We start from the raw sequence: 12,091 nt of genomic DNA, 5'->3' as shown, positions 1-12,091 counted from the left end.
TGGTCACCCTAGTCTGGCACGCTTAACTACTATATCCCACTTGTTTTACATATCAAGGAGAGATCATAGACTAGTGATAGAGCATGTGCTTTGCTTGTGGATGTCCCAGTTCAATCATGAGAGTTTGTTCTGTTCCTCCCCAGACCCACCCCATCAATGGCGTTTGACTGTGGGGCAGAAGTGATGAATGAGAGCACTTGTCCTTAATGCCTCCTTCCTCTCTTTGTTACAGACAAGGATGCAGAGTTTGCAGCCGGATCCCAAAGCCCAGTACAGCGGCGTGTTTGAAGCCTTGAAGAAGATCGTCCGCACTGAAGGCTTCTGGAGGCCGTTACGAGGGATCAATGTCACCATGCTGGGAGCAGGCCCTGCCCATGCACTGTACTTTGCCAGTTATGAAAAAATGAAAAGGACTTTAAGTGACATTATTCATGATGGAGGGAACAGCCACCTGGCCAACGGTATATTGACAGCACCCTGGTTGCAATCCCTGCCCTTTGCTCGCTGCGTACTTTTCTTATGGTCTGACATCTTCAATCTGCATTTCTGCTTCTAAGGAACAGACTCTGGGAAAAAGACTACCCTTGGCAACCTAGGCTTCTCTTTCCCACAGGCGCCTGCAGTGTTTAGATGCTCGTGTCTGAAGAATGCGGAAGATACGTAGTGTTAAAGATCCTCCTAAAAGTTAGATATTGCAAAGCATTTGACCATAAGTAACGTTTGAGTTGGGGTTACTGGGAAGGAGATACTTCAGCAAGAGTGTTCCAATCAAACAAGCCCAGCACAATGAGATCTCCAAGAGAACGGGTTCTTAGGTTTAGCCTTTTGCTTTTGAAATCTATTGAACTGAAATTATTTCTAAATCTTAGTAAATTCGGCTGTCGCAGCTTTGAGAATACGAGACCAGTCTTTTAAAATCAGAACAAAAGTTTATCTAATTCAGTGGCTTGTTTCCAGCGCCAGGCGGTCAGATGCCTATGAAACTTTAACAAGCCTTTCCTTGCTTATGTCCCATCACCTGATATTCATATTGTCTCTATACACAGAGGTTCTGTTTGGGGTCCATGTTGATATTAACCTCTGCTGGTGAACCTTGACAGTCTCCATTGCAATATCCAACTTGGCAATTCCTGAATTTTGTGCCTAAAAGTTTGGTAATGGTAAATGTAATTGAAATAGCCTGTGACTGAAATGCTTTAAAAAGTTAGACTAGATGCAAGAATGCAAATATTTTGTTGTATGTAGCATTGTGCTGGCTTTTTGAATGGTGACATATATATATATATATAGTATTGTTTAATGTGCAGAAATATGTAACAAACACAGTGTGCATGTCTTACATATCGTGCAAGTGGTACTCCATCAACTGGATCTGTGGCAGCCATGAGAAAATGCCAGCCCTTGCTGATCATTCAAGACAGAAACTGTATGTAGGCTGTTTTCTCTGTGTGCAGGTGGTTTCTTACTGCCCTTGCATCACAGTTGGATGTGCCTAGAATTTGCTATGGGCTGAATGTTTCCTTAAGGCTGCTACAGGCTGTTCACCATGCACCTCTTTGGTCTAAGCAGTAACTCTGATCTAAGCCATAACTACAGCAAGATTGTGTTGGAGGCATCACAACAGAGGCAAATATTTCTGTGAGTGACACAAACAACGCTTGCTGTGCTTGCACCTCCCTCACACATCAAGTATGCTTGAAAGCTTCCTAGAATGAGAAGCCTTGAGTAGAGTTCCAGTTTGTTGTGACTTCTGCAAAGTGATGCTTTGTGTAAACAGATGTCTGAAGAAAAATGTTGAAAGCAGATTTGAATGAGCATTCACATGGGCAATGAAGGTAGTATCCATCTGGTAGGTTGCTTTGCACCCTTTTCAGTGTGTGAATGACATGCGCTGTATGTAATGTGCTATCAGTACTGCAATATGTATTGGAATTCTTGCAGTGCCTGACTTGGGCTTCAAGGCCTCAACGATTAAACCATGTACCACATTGAGTTGGGTCCAGTTTGAAGGCCACGCAAAGATCCACTGATCTTCCCAGCTTTCCCCTGGTTTAGTAGTCTTTTCTGATTTCATGGTAATCAGAGTAATAGCTGCATGGGTTGGGAAAATGCAGTGGGGAGGGAGAAGGGCAAAATCTTTCCCTTTTCCTCTTGCACAGTGGAGGCAGGAAGAAATGATTTGACCCCTTTCCCCACTGTAGCTTTCCCAACCCATGTGGCAGTTTGACCATGGGGGTCCCACAACCCTGGAAATAAACTTTCCCAGAGTTGGAAACTTCTGGGGTCGGGGGAAAACCAGGAAGATTGGTGACCAGCAGTGCTTTCTGCGGACTGATTGCAAGATCCAACCCATTGTATTATGCAGCTACTCTGTGTAGCAGGGTTCTTCTCTCAAGGAGCTTAATTACTTTTCAACTGTGTGCAAGTGCAGGGAGGAAGAACAATAATTTTCATATAGGAATGGAACGCGTAGAGACCTTTTCTGCAACCCCCAAGATCTTTTTCAACTGGAGATATTGGTGATTGAAATTGGGACTATTTGCATGCCGAGCAAGTAGCTGGAATCCTTCTGCGGCAGGGTCAGGGAAGGGTTTGTGGCTTGCAGTTAGGCCAGGTTAATGCAGGAGAGAGGGGTGGGAATTAAGTGATAGAATGGACTGCACCACTTCAGGCTGCAGGTGGAGGATTGTATTTTGAAATGTTCCCCTTTGATTAAAAATTCCCTGCAAGTAGAAAGCTAGCTTGGAAAGCAATGGTAAGGGAGAGAACCTTTGTCTTTAACGTGCTACTCTTCTATCTGCATGGAGCTTTTAATTTTTTCTATAAAGCTAAGGAACATTGAAAGATTAAACCTATCACCACTGTCCTGCGTTACTATAGTCCATTCTACCACCTTAGTCTCCTTCATGTGCGAACCACGTCTAAGAAATCCTCAACTTTTCACCACATGATGGTGCATGGGCACAGCCCCAAGTGTTGAGTAGATCCCATTTGAACAATGTGTTCCTTGTGCTTTTAGTAAGGAACACATCATGTGATTGGGATTTGTTCCCAAAGGTACTTGAGTCTCATTTCAGTAGAGAGTCAGTATGGGGTAGTGGTTCAAGTGTTAACTTAGGACTGGGGAGTCCCCAATCCAAATCCCCACTCAGCCAAGAGGCTCAGTGGGGGACCTTGGGCCAACCTGTCCCAAACTCACCTGCCTCGTTGTGATTATGTGGTGAAGGAGGGGAGAGCCCGAGCTCCTAGGAGAAAGGATGGGATTAGAGTGGATAGATTTTTTTTTCAGTTGTTTGTTGGTTAGTTTAGTTTACATGCATGAAATCCTTACGACAAGGTGTGTGACTGACCTTGCAGAATTCTGTCTCATTATATATTTAAGGATGCATCTCTTTAGAGGATAGTTGCACAGTTGTTTAAGGGCCAAAGCAGACGAGACTGGGAAATCTCATCTGATCTCTTTTTAGAGCGATCTTTAGCATGAGAGAGTGATTAACTATGATCAATAACCCTGTACCTGGGGAGGGGCGTAAACACCCCCCTACCCTCTTCTCCTCTGTGACTATTAGCATTTATGGGTCTCTCATGATTTCATTTGTTTTGAACCCTAACAATGACAGGAGTCCTTCTTCCAGCATGGGGTTAAAATTGTTCTCCCCCTCTTTCCAGTTGATGTACCAAGTTGGGATGGAAAGCATTTCTGGGACAAAGGAGTAAACAATTTCGTGTCAGTAGTGGTCATGTTACTTTGCTTGGAGCTTGCCTTTCATTCTGTGTCCACCATGATTTAAATATTTGAATGAGGACGGATGCCTTTTTTGTTTTTTGTTTGAATAGGTGAAATGCTGAAGTCACTCTTCTTAGGTTTCCATTAATACCCTGCTGTGGAGGGCAGTGTTGGATGAAAAAGGCATTTGGTGGTTTGGCCTCTGAATAAATTTGTGCTGTCACAAGTTAATACTTGTTGGCGTGCAATAGTTTTTGCTGCAAAACGGCGCTAGGTGTGGAGTGGGACTGTGAGCCTCATGTTTGTTTTCATTGTATTCTGAATGAGATGCTTGTTAAAGAGCCAGGAATTGACTGCAGTTTCCTGTTTTGAGTGTACTGTTGGTGGGAAAACCCAGGTTTGCTGTCTGATAATCTGTGGTATTATGCATTTGTAGGTAATGATGAAACATACAAAGCAGCTTTATCCTGAGTAAGATCATTAGTCTTTGCTAGTCCAGTTTCATTTGTTCTGATAGTGGCTCTTGAAGGACTTCCACAGACTTGAGATCTGGAGATATTAGGAGACTGAGCCATCTGCTTGCAAATTTGTGCACTCTGCCTCTCCAAGCATGACAGTAGGAACATCTGACACGGAGCTTCAGTGCAACTTAAAACTTTGCTCATTTTAGCTCAGAAGAAGTTTGTCCAAGGAAGTTTGATTCCTTCTGCCTAACAGCTTTTGAGAAGGTTGCTTTCCTTGTTTCACAAGTATGCTTCTGCAGGGATACCTCAAAGACCAATTGTGTAGGCTCAGGCTGTATTCAGATGTCATGAGCAAACACGAATTAGTTACTGAGGCTCATAAACCTAGCCTGTCTCATGTACTCCTCATGTACTCCTTCCTAGCTTAAGATTTCTTCAAACTCCTATTGGTTGTGACCTCTGAATATGAGCACTATTATGAACTGAGGTTTGTTTTGTTCCCAGTAGCTAGAATTTCTTGATTAGAGTTGACCTTTGTGAGTTAAATTACAGACTTGCCTGATGTGGGAAGTCTTCGGTTGTGGTACTGCGTGTGTAAGGAGGAAGTGCTTGAACCCTAAAAAAAACCCACCTTTGCGTTAGTCACAAACAAACTCTGTTAGTATTTAATGTCTGAAAAGAGCCATAGACTGAACCACCAGAGAAGTGGGGAAAGGAGGCTATTCAGCGCTCTGTGAAGAGAGCCAGTGTGGTGTAGTAGTTAGAGTGCTGGACTAGGATCTGGGAGACCCAGGTTCGAATCCCCACTCAGCTGTGGAAGCTTGCTGGGTGGCCTTTGGTCAGTCCCACACTCTCAGTATGACCTGCTTTACAAGGTTGTTGTGAGGATAAAATGGAAAAGGGGAGAACAATGTAAGACTTTTTTTGATCCCCATTGGGAAGAAAGATGGGGTATAAATGAAGCAAAATAAAAATAAGTAGTCTCGTAAAAGATTGGCTGAATGAAGTGGCACAGGGTGAACTGTCTTGTATTTGGAACATATGACTTAAGAACGGTGTTTTTTTCACTCTTAGTACGCTATGGGCTGCGCAAACAAGGATTTTTCATTTAGAATTTCGCACTCCAAAGTCAGGCTGAGGACCAGTTGATCACTGAGTTCATTGTGAAAAGGGACTCTCTGTCTGTCTTTCAGGAATAGCAGGGAGCATGGCCACCCTCCTACATGATGCTGTTATGAATCCAGCTGAAGGTAACACTGTTGGGTACGGATAGTCCAGTGGGGTTGAACAGAGGAAAGGGCAGTAGCTGTGTAAGAATCATCTGGGTAGCTCCTTCGTGTTCAAATATGTTAACTCCTGGAGAACCTAATTGTGAGTTGGACCTGTAACCTTCCTGTATTGCAGGAATTGAGGGAGTGAGAGAAGAGTCTTTGGGCTTAGAGGGCAATGGCCACTCAAGTCTTCCTGACTTTACAAGCTCCAAAATTTGCTTTTTTAAAAAATGGCAGTTTGTTCTGAAGCAGGTAGCTTTGCCTCTCAAAAACTTATACCTTGAAAATCTGGACTCAAATCCTGCTGTTCCAAGAGATTAAACAACTGAAAAATTTCCCTGATCTTCCTTTCCCTGTTGCAGTCAGTTTCAACATTCTTTTCTTGCTGCAAGTGCAGAGGTTAAGTTGGTCACGAACACAGTTTGTTTGCTGTGCCGGCACTCTTCCTTCATCAAGCATGGAGCATGATTGACAGCTTTCTGGTTTCAGAAGCATTAAATTAATTTATTATGACATCTGAATGCACATGCCTGGGCAAACTGGAGTTTGCTTCCTCCATGGTATGCCTTGACAAATGGGGATTTGAGGCTTCCCAAACCAGGAAACGGTTGATCATTCTCTGCACCTAAGGGTGAGGCAGAGGGAGCATGTGACGTTTGCAAACAAACTCTGATCATGCCGGCTGTAAGTTGACAAAAGTTTGTTCTGATGCCTGAATGCAGCTTGTGACTTGAAACTAACTTGGCTTCTGTTATGTTTTTTTACTTTATCTGCTGACCTGGCTTGGGACCGGCCCAACTTCTTTTTGTGACCACCTGCCCCTTTGACCAGTGGTGAAGCAGCGTATGCAGATGTACAACTCTCCATACAAGACCGTCTTGGAGTGCATCAGGACAGTGAAAAGGACTGAGGGGTTGGGGGCCTTCTACCGTAGCTACACCACCCAGCTCACCATGAACATCCCGTTCCAAGCCATCCACTTCATCACCTATGAGTTCATGCAGGAGCAGATCAACCCCCGGCGGCAGTATAACCCTCACACGCACATTGTCTCAGGGGCTGTTGCTGGAGCTGTTGCCGCAGCAGCCACAACTCCTCTGGATGTGTGCAAGACTCTCCTCAACACTCAGGAAAACGTGGCCTTGAGTTCTGTGAACATCAGTGGACACCTTTCAGGAATGGCCAATGCGTTCAGAACAGTTTACCAACTGGGAGGTGTTGCTGGGTATTTTAAGGGGGTTCAAGCACGAGTGATATACCAGATTCCTTCGACTGCCATTGCCTGGTCTGTGTATGAATTCTTCAAGTACTTCCTTACAAAGCGTGAGGCAAACAAAAAAACACCATGTTGACAAAGCTGACACTGTGGCATTGGCCCAGAACTGCCAAGACGGACATGTTGCGTGCAGATTCTCCAGGCCCTGCTTGTCAATTGAGGAGGTTTCTGGTAGATTCATCGCTGAGTTCTGTCTTAGATGTTACGGAAGTTCATTTTCTCTCTCCTCCCCCCCCCCCCCGGCTTTTTGGCTAAACCAAATTGTATAAGGACAATTTTAAAAAAAATAACACAAGTATTTATAATTTTATTTCAGTTGATAAACTGTGATACAGAGTTGTTTTTTCACTGGAATGCTTTTGAGTGCCCAGAGAGAGATTTCTGGGGGATTGCTTAAAAAAACACACACACACAAAGATTATAAAGCCTTTAATTGAACAAAGTTTTATATAGAGAAATTGTGTAATATAAATAGATGGATAATATTTATCCTTTATTTTTCTATGTAGTTAGCTGGGTGACCTGCGAAATGTGGCGGCTGATGACGATGGAGGGTTTTTTAAGTGATTATTTTTCCATAATCAGTAGCACCATTGCTTGTTTTTTCTGAACAAGGTTTTTAGCTCAGTATTGGTGGTGGCAGTGAAGTTCTCCATCCCACAAAGTGCTTAGTTGCGCAATCATAACATCCAGCTTTAAGAGATCTTGATGCTACCAAGACCCTGAAAACCTCATTCCTACAATTGTGTCAAGAGCAGCAGCCACTTTTCGAAATCTCTTCCAGCTGTTACCGTGTCAGAGCAGAGAACTACTTATTATTCCAAGCATATTTTTTTAGGAAAACACTTAAGGGTACATTAAAAACAAGTCTCTGTTTCTTTAGCAGGTTCTGTGGCTTTTAATTTATTCCTTCTCATTAAGCCCCTAGGCCTGCCTCACTTGCATGCGCAAAGAGGTCCGTTGCACTAGTGCGTATAAATTAACACTGACTGGCAAGTGCTTGCAGGAACGGGGTATCAGTTTACATTTCTGAAGAAAGCTCAAATTGAATTGCTTAGTGTGTGTGTGTGAGTGCGCGCGTGTGTTTTAAAATCGACTGACCAGGCAAGGCAGCTGTTAGCTGCAAAGCAATGCAGCAGTCATGCCTTGGGAAACAGAAGCCTTAAACAGGAGGAAATAAAATTAAATGCTGTTCCAAGCCCAAAGTCTGCACTATTTGCTGTTAGCCATCTGACCTGTATAAATGAAGGTGTGTTGAAGGGGTTTTAGTTCTTGTGTGATAGCTTTGCTGTGAAACCTTATGCTTTGCGTGGTGTCCCGTGGAAGGACTGATCAACTTAGAGTGCAGTTTCCTCTCCACCCTGTGTATGTATGCATGTTTTTCTTCAAGCAGGGATTGGGTCTGGATGCTTCCATGGCCCCCCTCCTCTTTTTGCTAATTTCCCATTCTTCAGGAAAATGAAAATCTAGAGTGATAATGTATGCAAGTCCTGGAATTAAACCAAACAAATGTATGTGGGAGAAATTGCAGCGTGCTGTTTTTCAAAATGTGTTTGCTTCAGGTTGCATCTGATACAGGACTCCTGCTATTATGTGCCCCCCCCCCCCGCCATGTAGGTTCACTTTTCCATACTGTGATATCATGACACCAAATCTAGTTTAGTCCCTAGTTCTGCATCCTTGATTGCTGCTTATGGATGGACATGGATGGTGTAATAACAACATTGGGTGAGCAGTCCAGTACAGATCGGGGGCAGGGGTGTCTTTACAGAGAAATCCTGTGTTAAGGGAGAAAAAAGACTGGTTGAGTAAAACATAATTCTGCCCTGAGGCTACTGCTAATCTAAAAATCCTAAATTGACAAAGGGAAATGTTGTCTGGAGTCATCCTAACACTAATGAGATTGTAAAATGAATTGACCTATTGCTTCCACATCCACGTTGACGAGTTCTACTCTGAAAGAGTAATTTGCTATCGCCAAGCAGGCAAGCACTATTATACCTGCAAACTGTTTGCCATTAATAACTTGTTCATAAAGTACACCAGGCAGTTCCCCCCCCCCATCCCCTCACTTGCATCTTTTATTTTTAGATTGTGTACAGTTGGCAAAATTGTTTTCCAGGGGTGTGTGTGCACACACGAGTCCAAAGAAAGGTCTGTTCCTTACATGAGTCTTACAACACCTCCTCTCCAAAGACATTTTTGAATTTGCAAGGTATCACTTGAATTGTTAACTGATTTTATCATATCTTTTTCTGATTTTTTCAGCAGATAGATACGGAACAGAAAGGTTATTGTTGCCAAGCACTAAAATTAAGGCAAAATGGTGTTTTTTTTAAGTGAATGGCTTTCATGCAACTGAAGGATTTTATTTATGCTGGGTACTACATGAGTCTAGCTGCAGAGATTCTTCTGCAAGGTATTTATTTTCTGACATACTGCCTTTGGCATTGAGCACCAGCCTGTAAATGCAGAATACAGTCTATAAGCAAAGAACTCTAGCATTCGCACAATTCCTTGGCCTTGAATGATTTTTTAAACGAGCAATTGTTGCCATGTGAGGTTATAAACAGGGTTACCAAAGTATCCTGCCTTTGAAATTTCATTTGGCTGCACAAATGAAATGACTGTGAGATCTGAATGTCTGTGTATTGGGGCCTGCTGCCTCATCTTTATTGAATTTAAAATAGACATTAAATTGACAAATGGGATTTACTTTTCAGTCTCTTTAGATCCAGCCGATCTTGGTATTGTAACTTTTCAAAGGGTCTAGGCAGAAAGATGTGTCTGAAGATCCAGGCAAGAATTTGTGTTTTCAAAATATACCTTGCTTTGAGGACTGAATTTGTGCCTGTTTTTATAGACAAACTAGCCATCAAGAAACATACTAAAATTCTTGTACATTAAAAAAAAACCCTTGCACATCAGGGAGTATCACCCTAACATGCTAAGTCTTCCATGTGTGAGGAGTTTTTTGTTTTTGAAAGCCCAAGAGCTTGACCATACCCAGCAGACCTTTTGTCTGCCTTTGAACAGGTGGTCTTGAGGCTTTATCATAACCTGCTTTTCAAAGTCTTACCAGTTTCTGTAGCAATTTGCCAAGTGGCATGGGACCGGAGGAAGATGCTCTTGAACAGATGTAAACCCTAAATTGCCTTCATTGCACAGAGCTGGTTATGTGGTTCTTTGGCATTCAACCCAAGTCCCAGTGCTGCTTCATGTGAAGTACATGGTGTAAGGAACTGCAGCTATTGTGTACTATGTTATTAATCACAACATGTTTTAGCATGTATGAAGTTGCCTTCTATATGGTTGGGAAAAGGCCCATGCAAAAATCTGTACAGAAAATCTTCCTGTTGCCAGTTTATATGCTAGACTGGGTTTTATTTGCATTGGTGATAAGATTCATGAACAGTGCATAAGGTTGGTTGTTTGGGATGCAAGCTGTCAAAGTGTTTAATCCCTCGAATGTGTGTGCAAGTCCATAAGAGACTGGTAAGTGTTGGTGATCTGCAGACATTGCCTTATGCTGTGTTGCTTGCACTAACAATTGTACTAGAAGTTCAAAAATTGGCTGAAAGCAGCTGGACAGAACTGTTCAGTTGAAAGACCTCTGTCTAGTACTTCTGAGGGCTGAATGTCACGTGACACTGACAGATCTGTGACACATACTGCCAAAATCATCTGCAAAGTGAGCAATTGAAAGCGCTTTTGTTAGAGTTGAGCGGAAAGTTTCCCAGTGCTTTAAAAAAAAAAGTGCTAGTGACTTAATTCATGATTGGAATGTGTGTCCCATAAAAGAAAATATTGCAAATTGGTAAAAGAACACAGCACAAAAAGGAGCGAGGGATTCAAAATTTTCACCATTTCCTTCCCTTTACTACCTGGCAGTCTCTATTTTGGTGGTTTTTCCTTAATTAGAATTTGATCCTGGAAGTTCATCTGGTTGGGTGGGTAAGGGATGAATCAGCATCCTCACCCATGTACTACTTTTGTATTTAAATCGCACTGCTGTTTTTACACTTTCCTGGGACAGACCTACATTTGAAGATGGGTCTGCTACTGTGGTCCTGAGAATGGGAAGCTGAATAGAAATTGGGGCCTTAACTGCACGACACTGTATAGAGGTCTACCTACCCTGGGTCCTCTTGAACCAGATGTGAGCTGGGAGTCTATTGAAATTTAGTTTGCAGGCATATGGGGGCTCGGTTCAGATTGGGAATGTGGGGAAGGGGCTTAAACCTCTTTTGTTCTGATAGCTTGTTCTGAAAAAGCCCTAGGGAGTCACTGTCCTGTTGGGGCAAACTTCCATCAGTATACAAAAGTTTCTCTAACATTTCTCATAGTTTTCAGGTCTGGAAAATGGTGCTGGTTCTTAAACCCCTCCTCTCCGTGCACTGCCATCCTAGTCCGAATCAGGCCTCTGCAAGGAAATAGTGTAACAGGCCTTTAGTCTCCTGAAATACTTACCCACAATGTGCCAGGTTGGAAATGTGATTTGTTTTCTAGATCTTGGGATCTTTTGTCATCTTAGTGATTTCTTAGTATTTTTTTAATGAAGCACCTGGAGAGGAATTCTAGTAGTCCAAAGTGGATTATTGCAGTTTAACTCTGCATATGTGACACTTCTGTTTCTTTCTAATGGATACTTATTAATGTATAACTCCTAGATTGTCAGTTCGAAGCACACCTTCTAAAGCCATGTCAAGGTGCGCCTTGTCTTGGCTGGGAATTCTTTGCTAAGACATGAAAACAGACCATTTAATAAAATGTACTTGAAAGGTCCTTTGCGGGGGGAAACACACTTAGATGGAAGCACATGCATGGCTGCTTTGTCTGCTGCAAACGCACATTTTTTTTTGGATCAGGATTTTTTTTAAGTTTGCTGTTTTTAAAATTGCCTTTTTATGAATTTACCAATGTAAACTTCAAAGAATGTTTGGCAGAAAGGCGAATTTCTGAAATGCTGCTACAGTTAAAACACTGGAGCTTATGAAATAAAAGGTGATCTGTTTGCCAGAATCTTATGGTGTGTTTTTATCACTTGCGATAGAAATGATTTTGGGAGGCAGAAAAGGTGGGGGTAATGGTAGCTTAGGGGATAATTCTCCAGCTCTGGAGATGTTTCACTTGACTTCCAGATATGGATGCATTACTGTTGCTTCTTACGTTTATTGTAGTCCAGTGAGAAAGGTGGGTTATAAATGGCTTATAAATGATGACATCATTTGCCTTTCTGCTGAGACATCCGGTTTTAATATTTGGTAGACAAAACAATAGGCAGTACAGTCCCAGGCTATTAGTTTGTATTAGGAATTGCTGGAAGAGTTCCTTGGATTGAATTAGCTCTCTT

General features: G+C 42.5%; 1 protein-coding gene across 3 annotated transcripts in view; it reads left to right on the top strand.

Moving 5' to 3' along the window:
- The window catches only part of SLC25A37 (solute carrier family 25 member 37), a 38,618-nt gene extending 26,858 nt beyond the window's left edge, over nt 1–11,760 (top strand). The window contains exons 2-4 of one of the 3 annotated variants that reach the window (XM_054997134.1): nt 233–461; nt 5,385–5,441; nt 6,294–11,760. In XM_054997134.1, coding sequence (XP_054853109.1) covers nt 233–461; nt 5,385–5,441; nt 6,294–6,814 — 807 coding nt within the window. In that variant the 3' untranslated portion in view covers nt 6,815–11,760. Of the gene's footprint in view, nt 1–232; nt 462–548; nt 1,850–5,384; nt 5,442–6,293 lie in introns of those variants that run through there. The other 2 variants (XM_054997135.1, XM_054997136.1) reach the window with 2 other exon arrangements.
- The last annotated feature ends 331 nt before the right edge of the window (nt 11,761–12,091 follow it).

Source organism: Eublepharis macularius, chromosome 14 (assembly GCF_028583425.1).
Source record: "Eublepharis macularius isolate TG4126 chromosome 14, MPM_Emac_v1.0, whole genome shotgun sequence".
Classification (NCBI taxonomy): Eukaryota; Metazoa; Chordata; class Lepidosauria; order Squamata; family Eublepharidae; genus Eublepharis; species Eublepharis macularius.
Note: the sequence above shows the minus strand (reverse complement) of the source record. Positions and strands in the feature narration are given on the sequence as shown.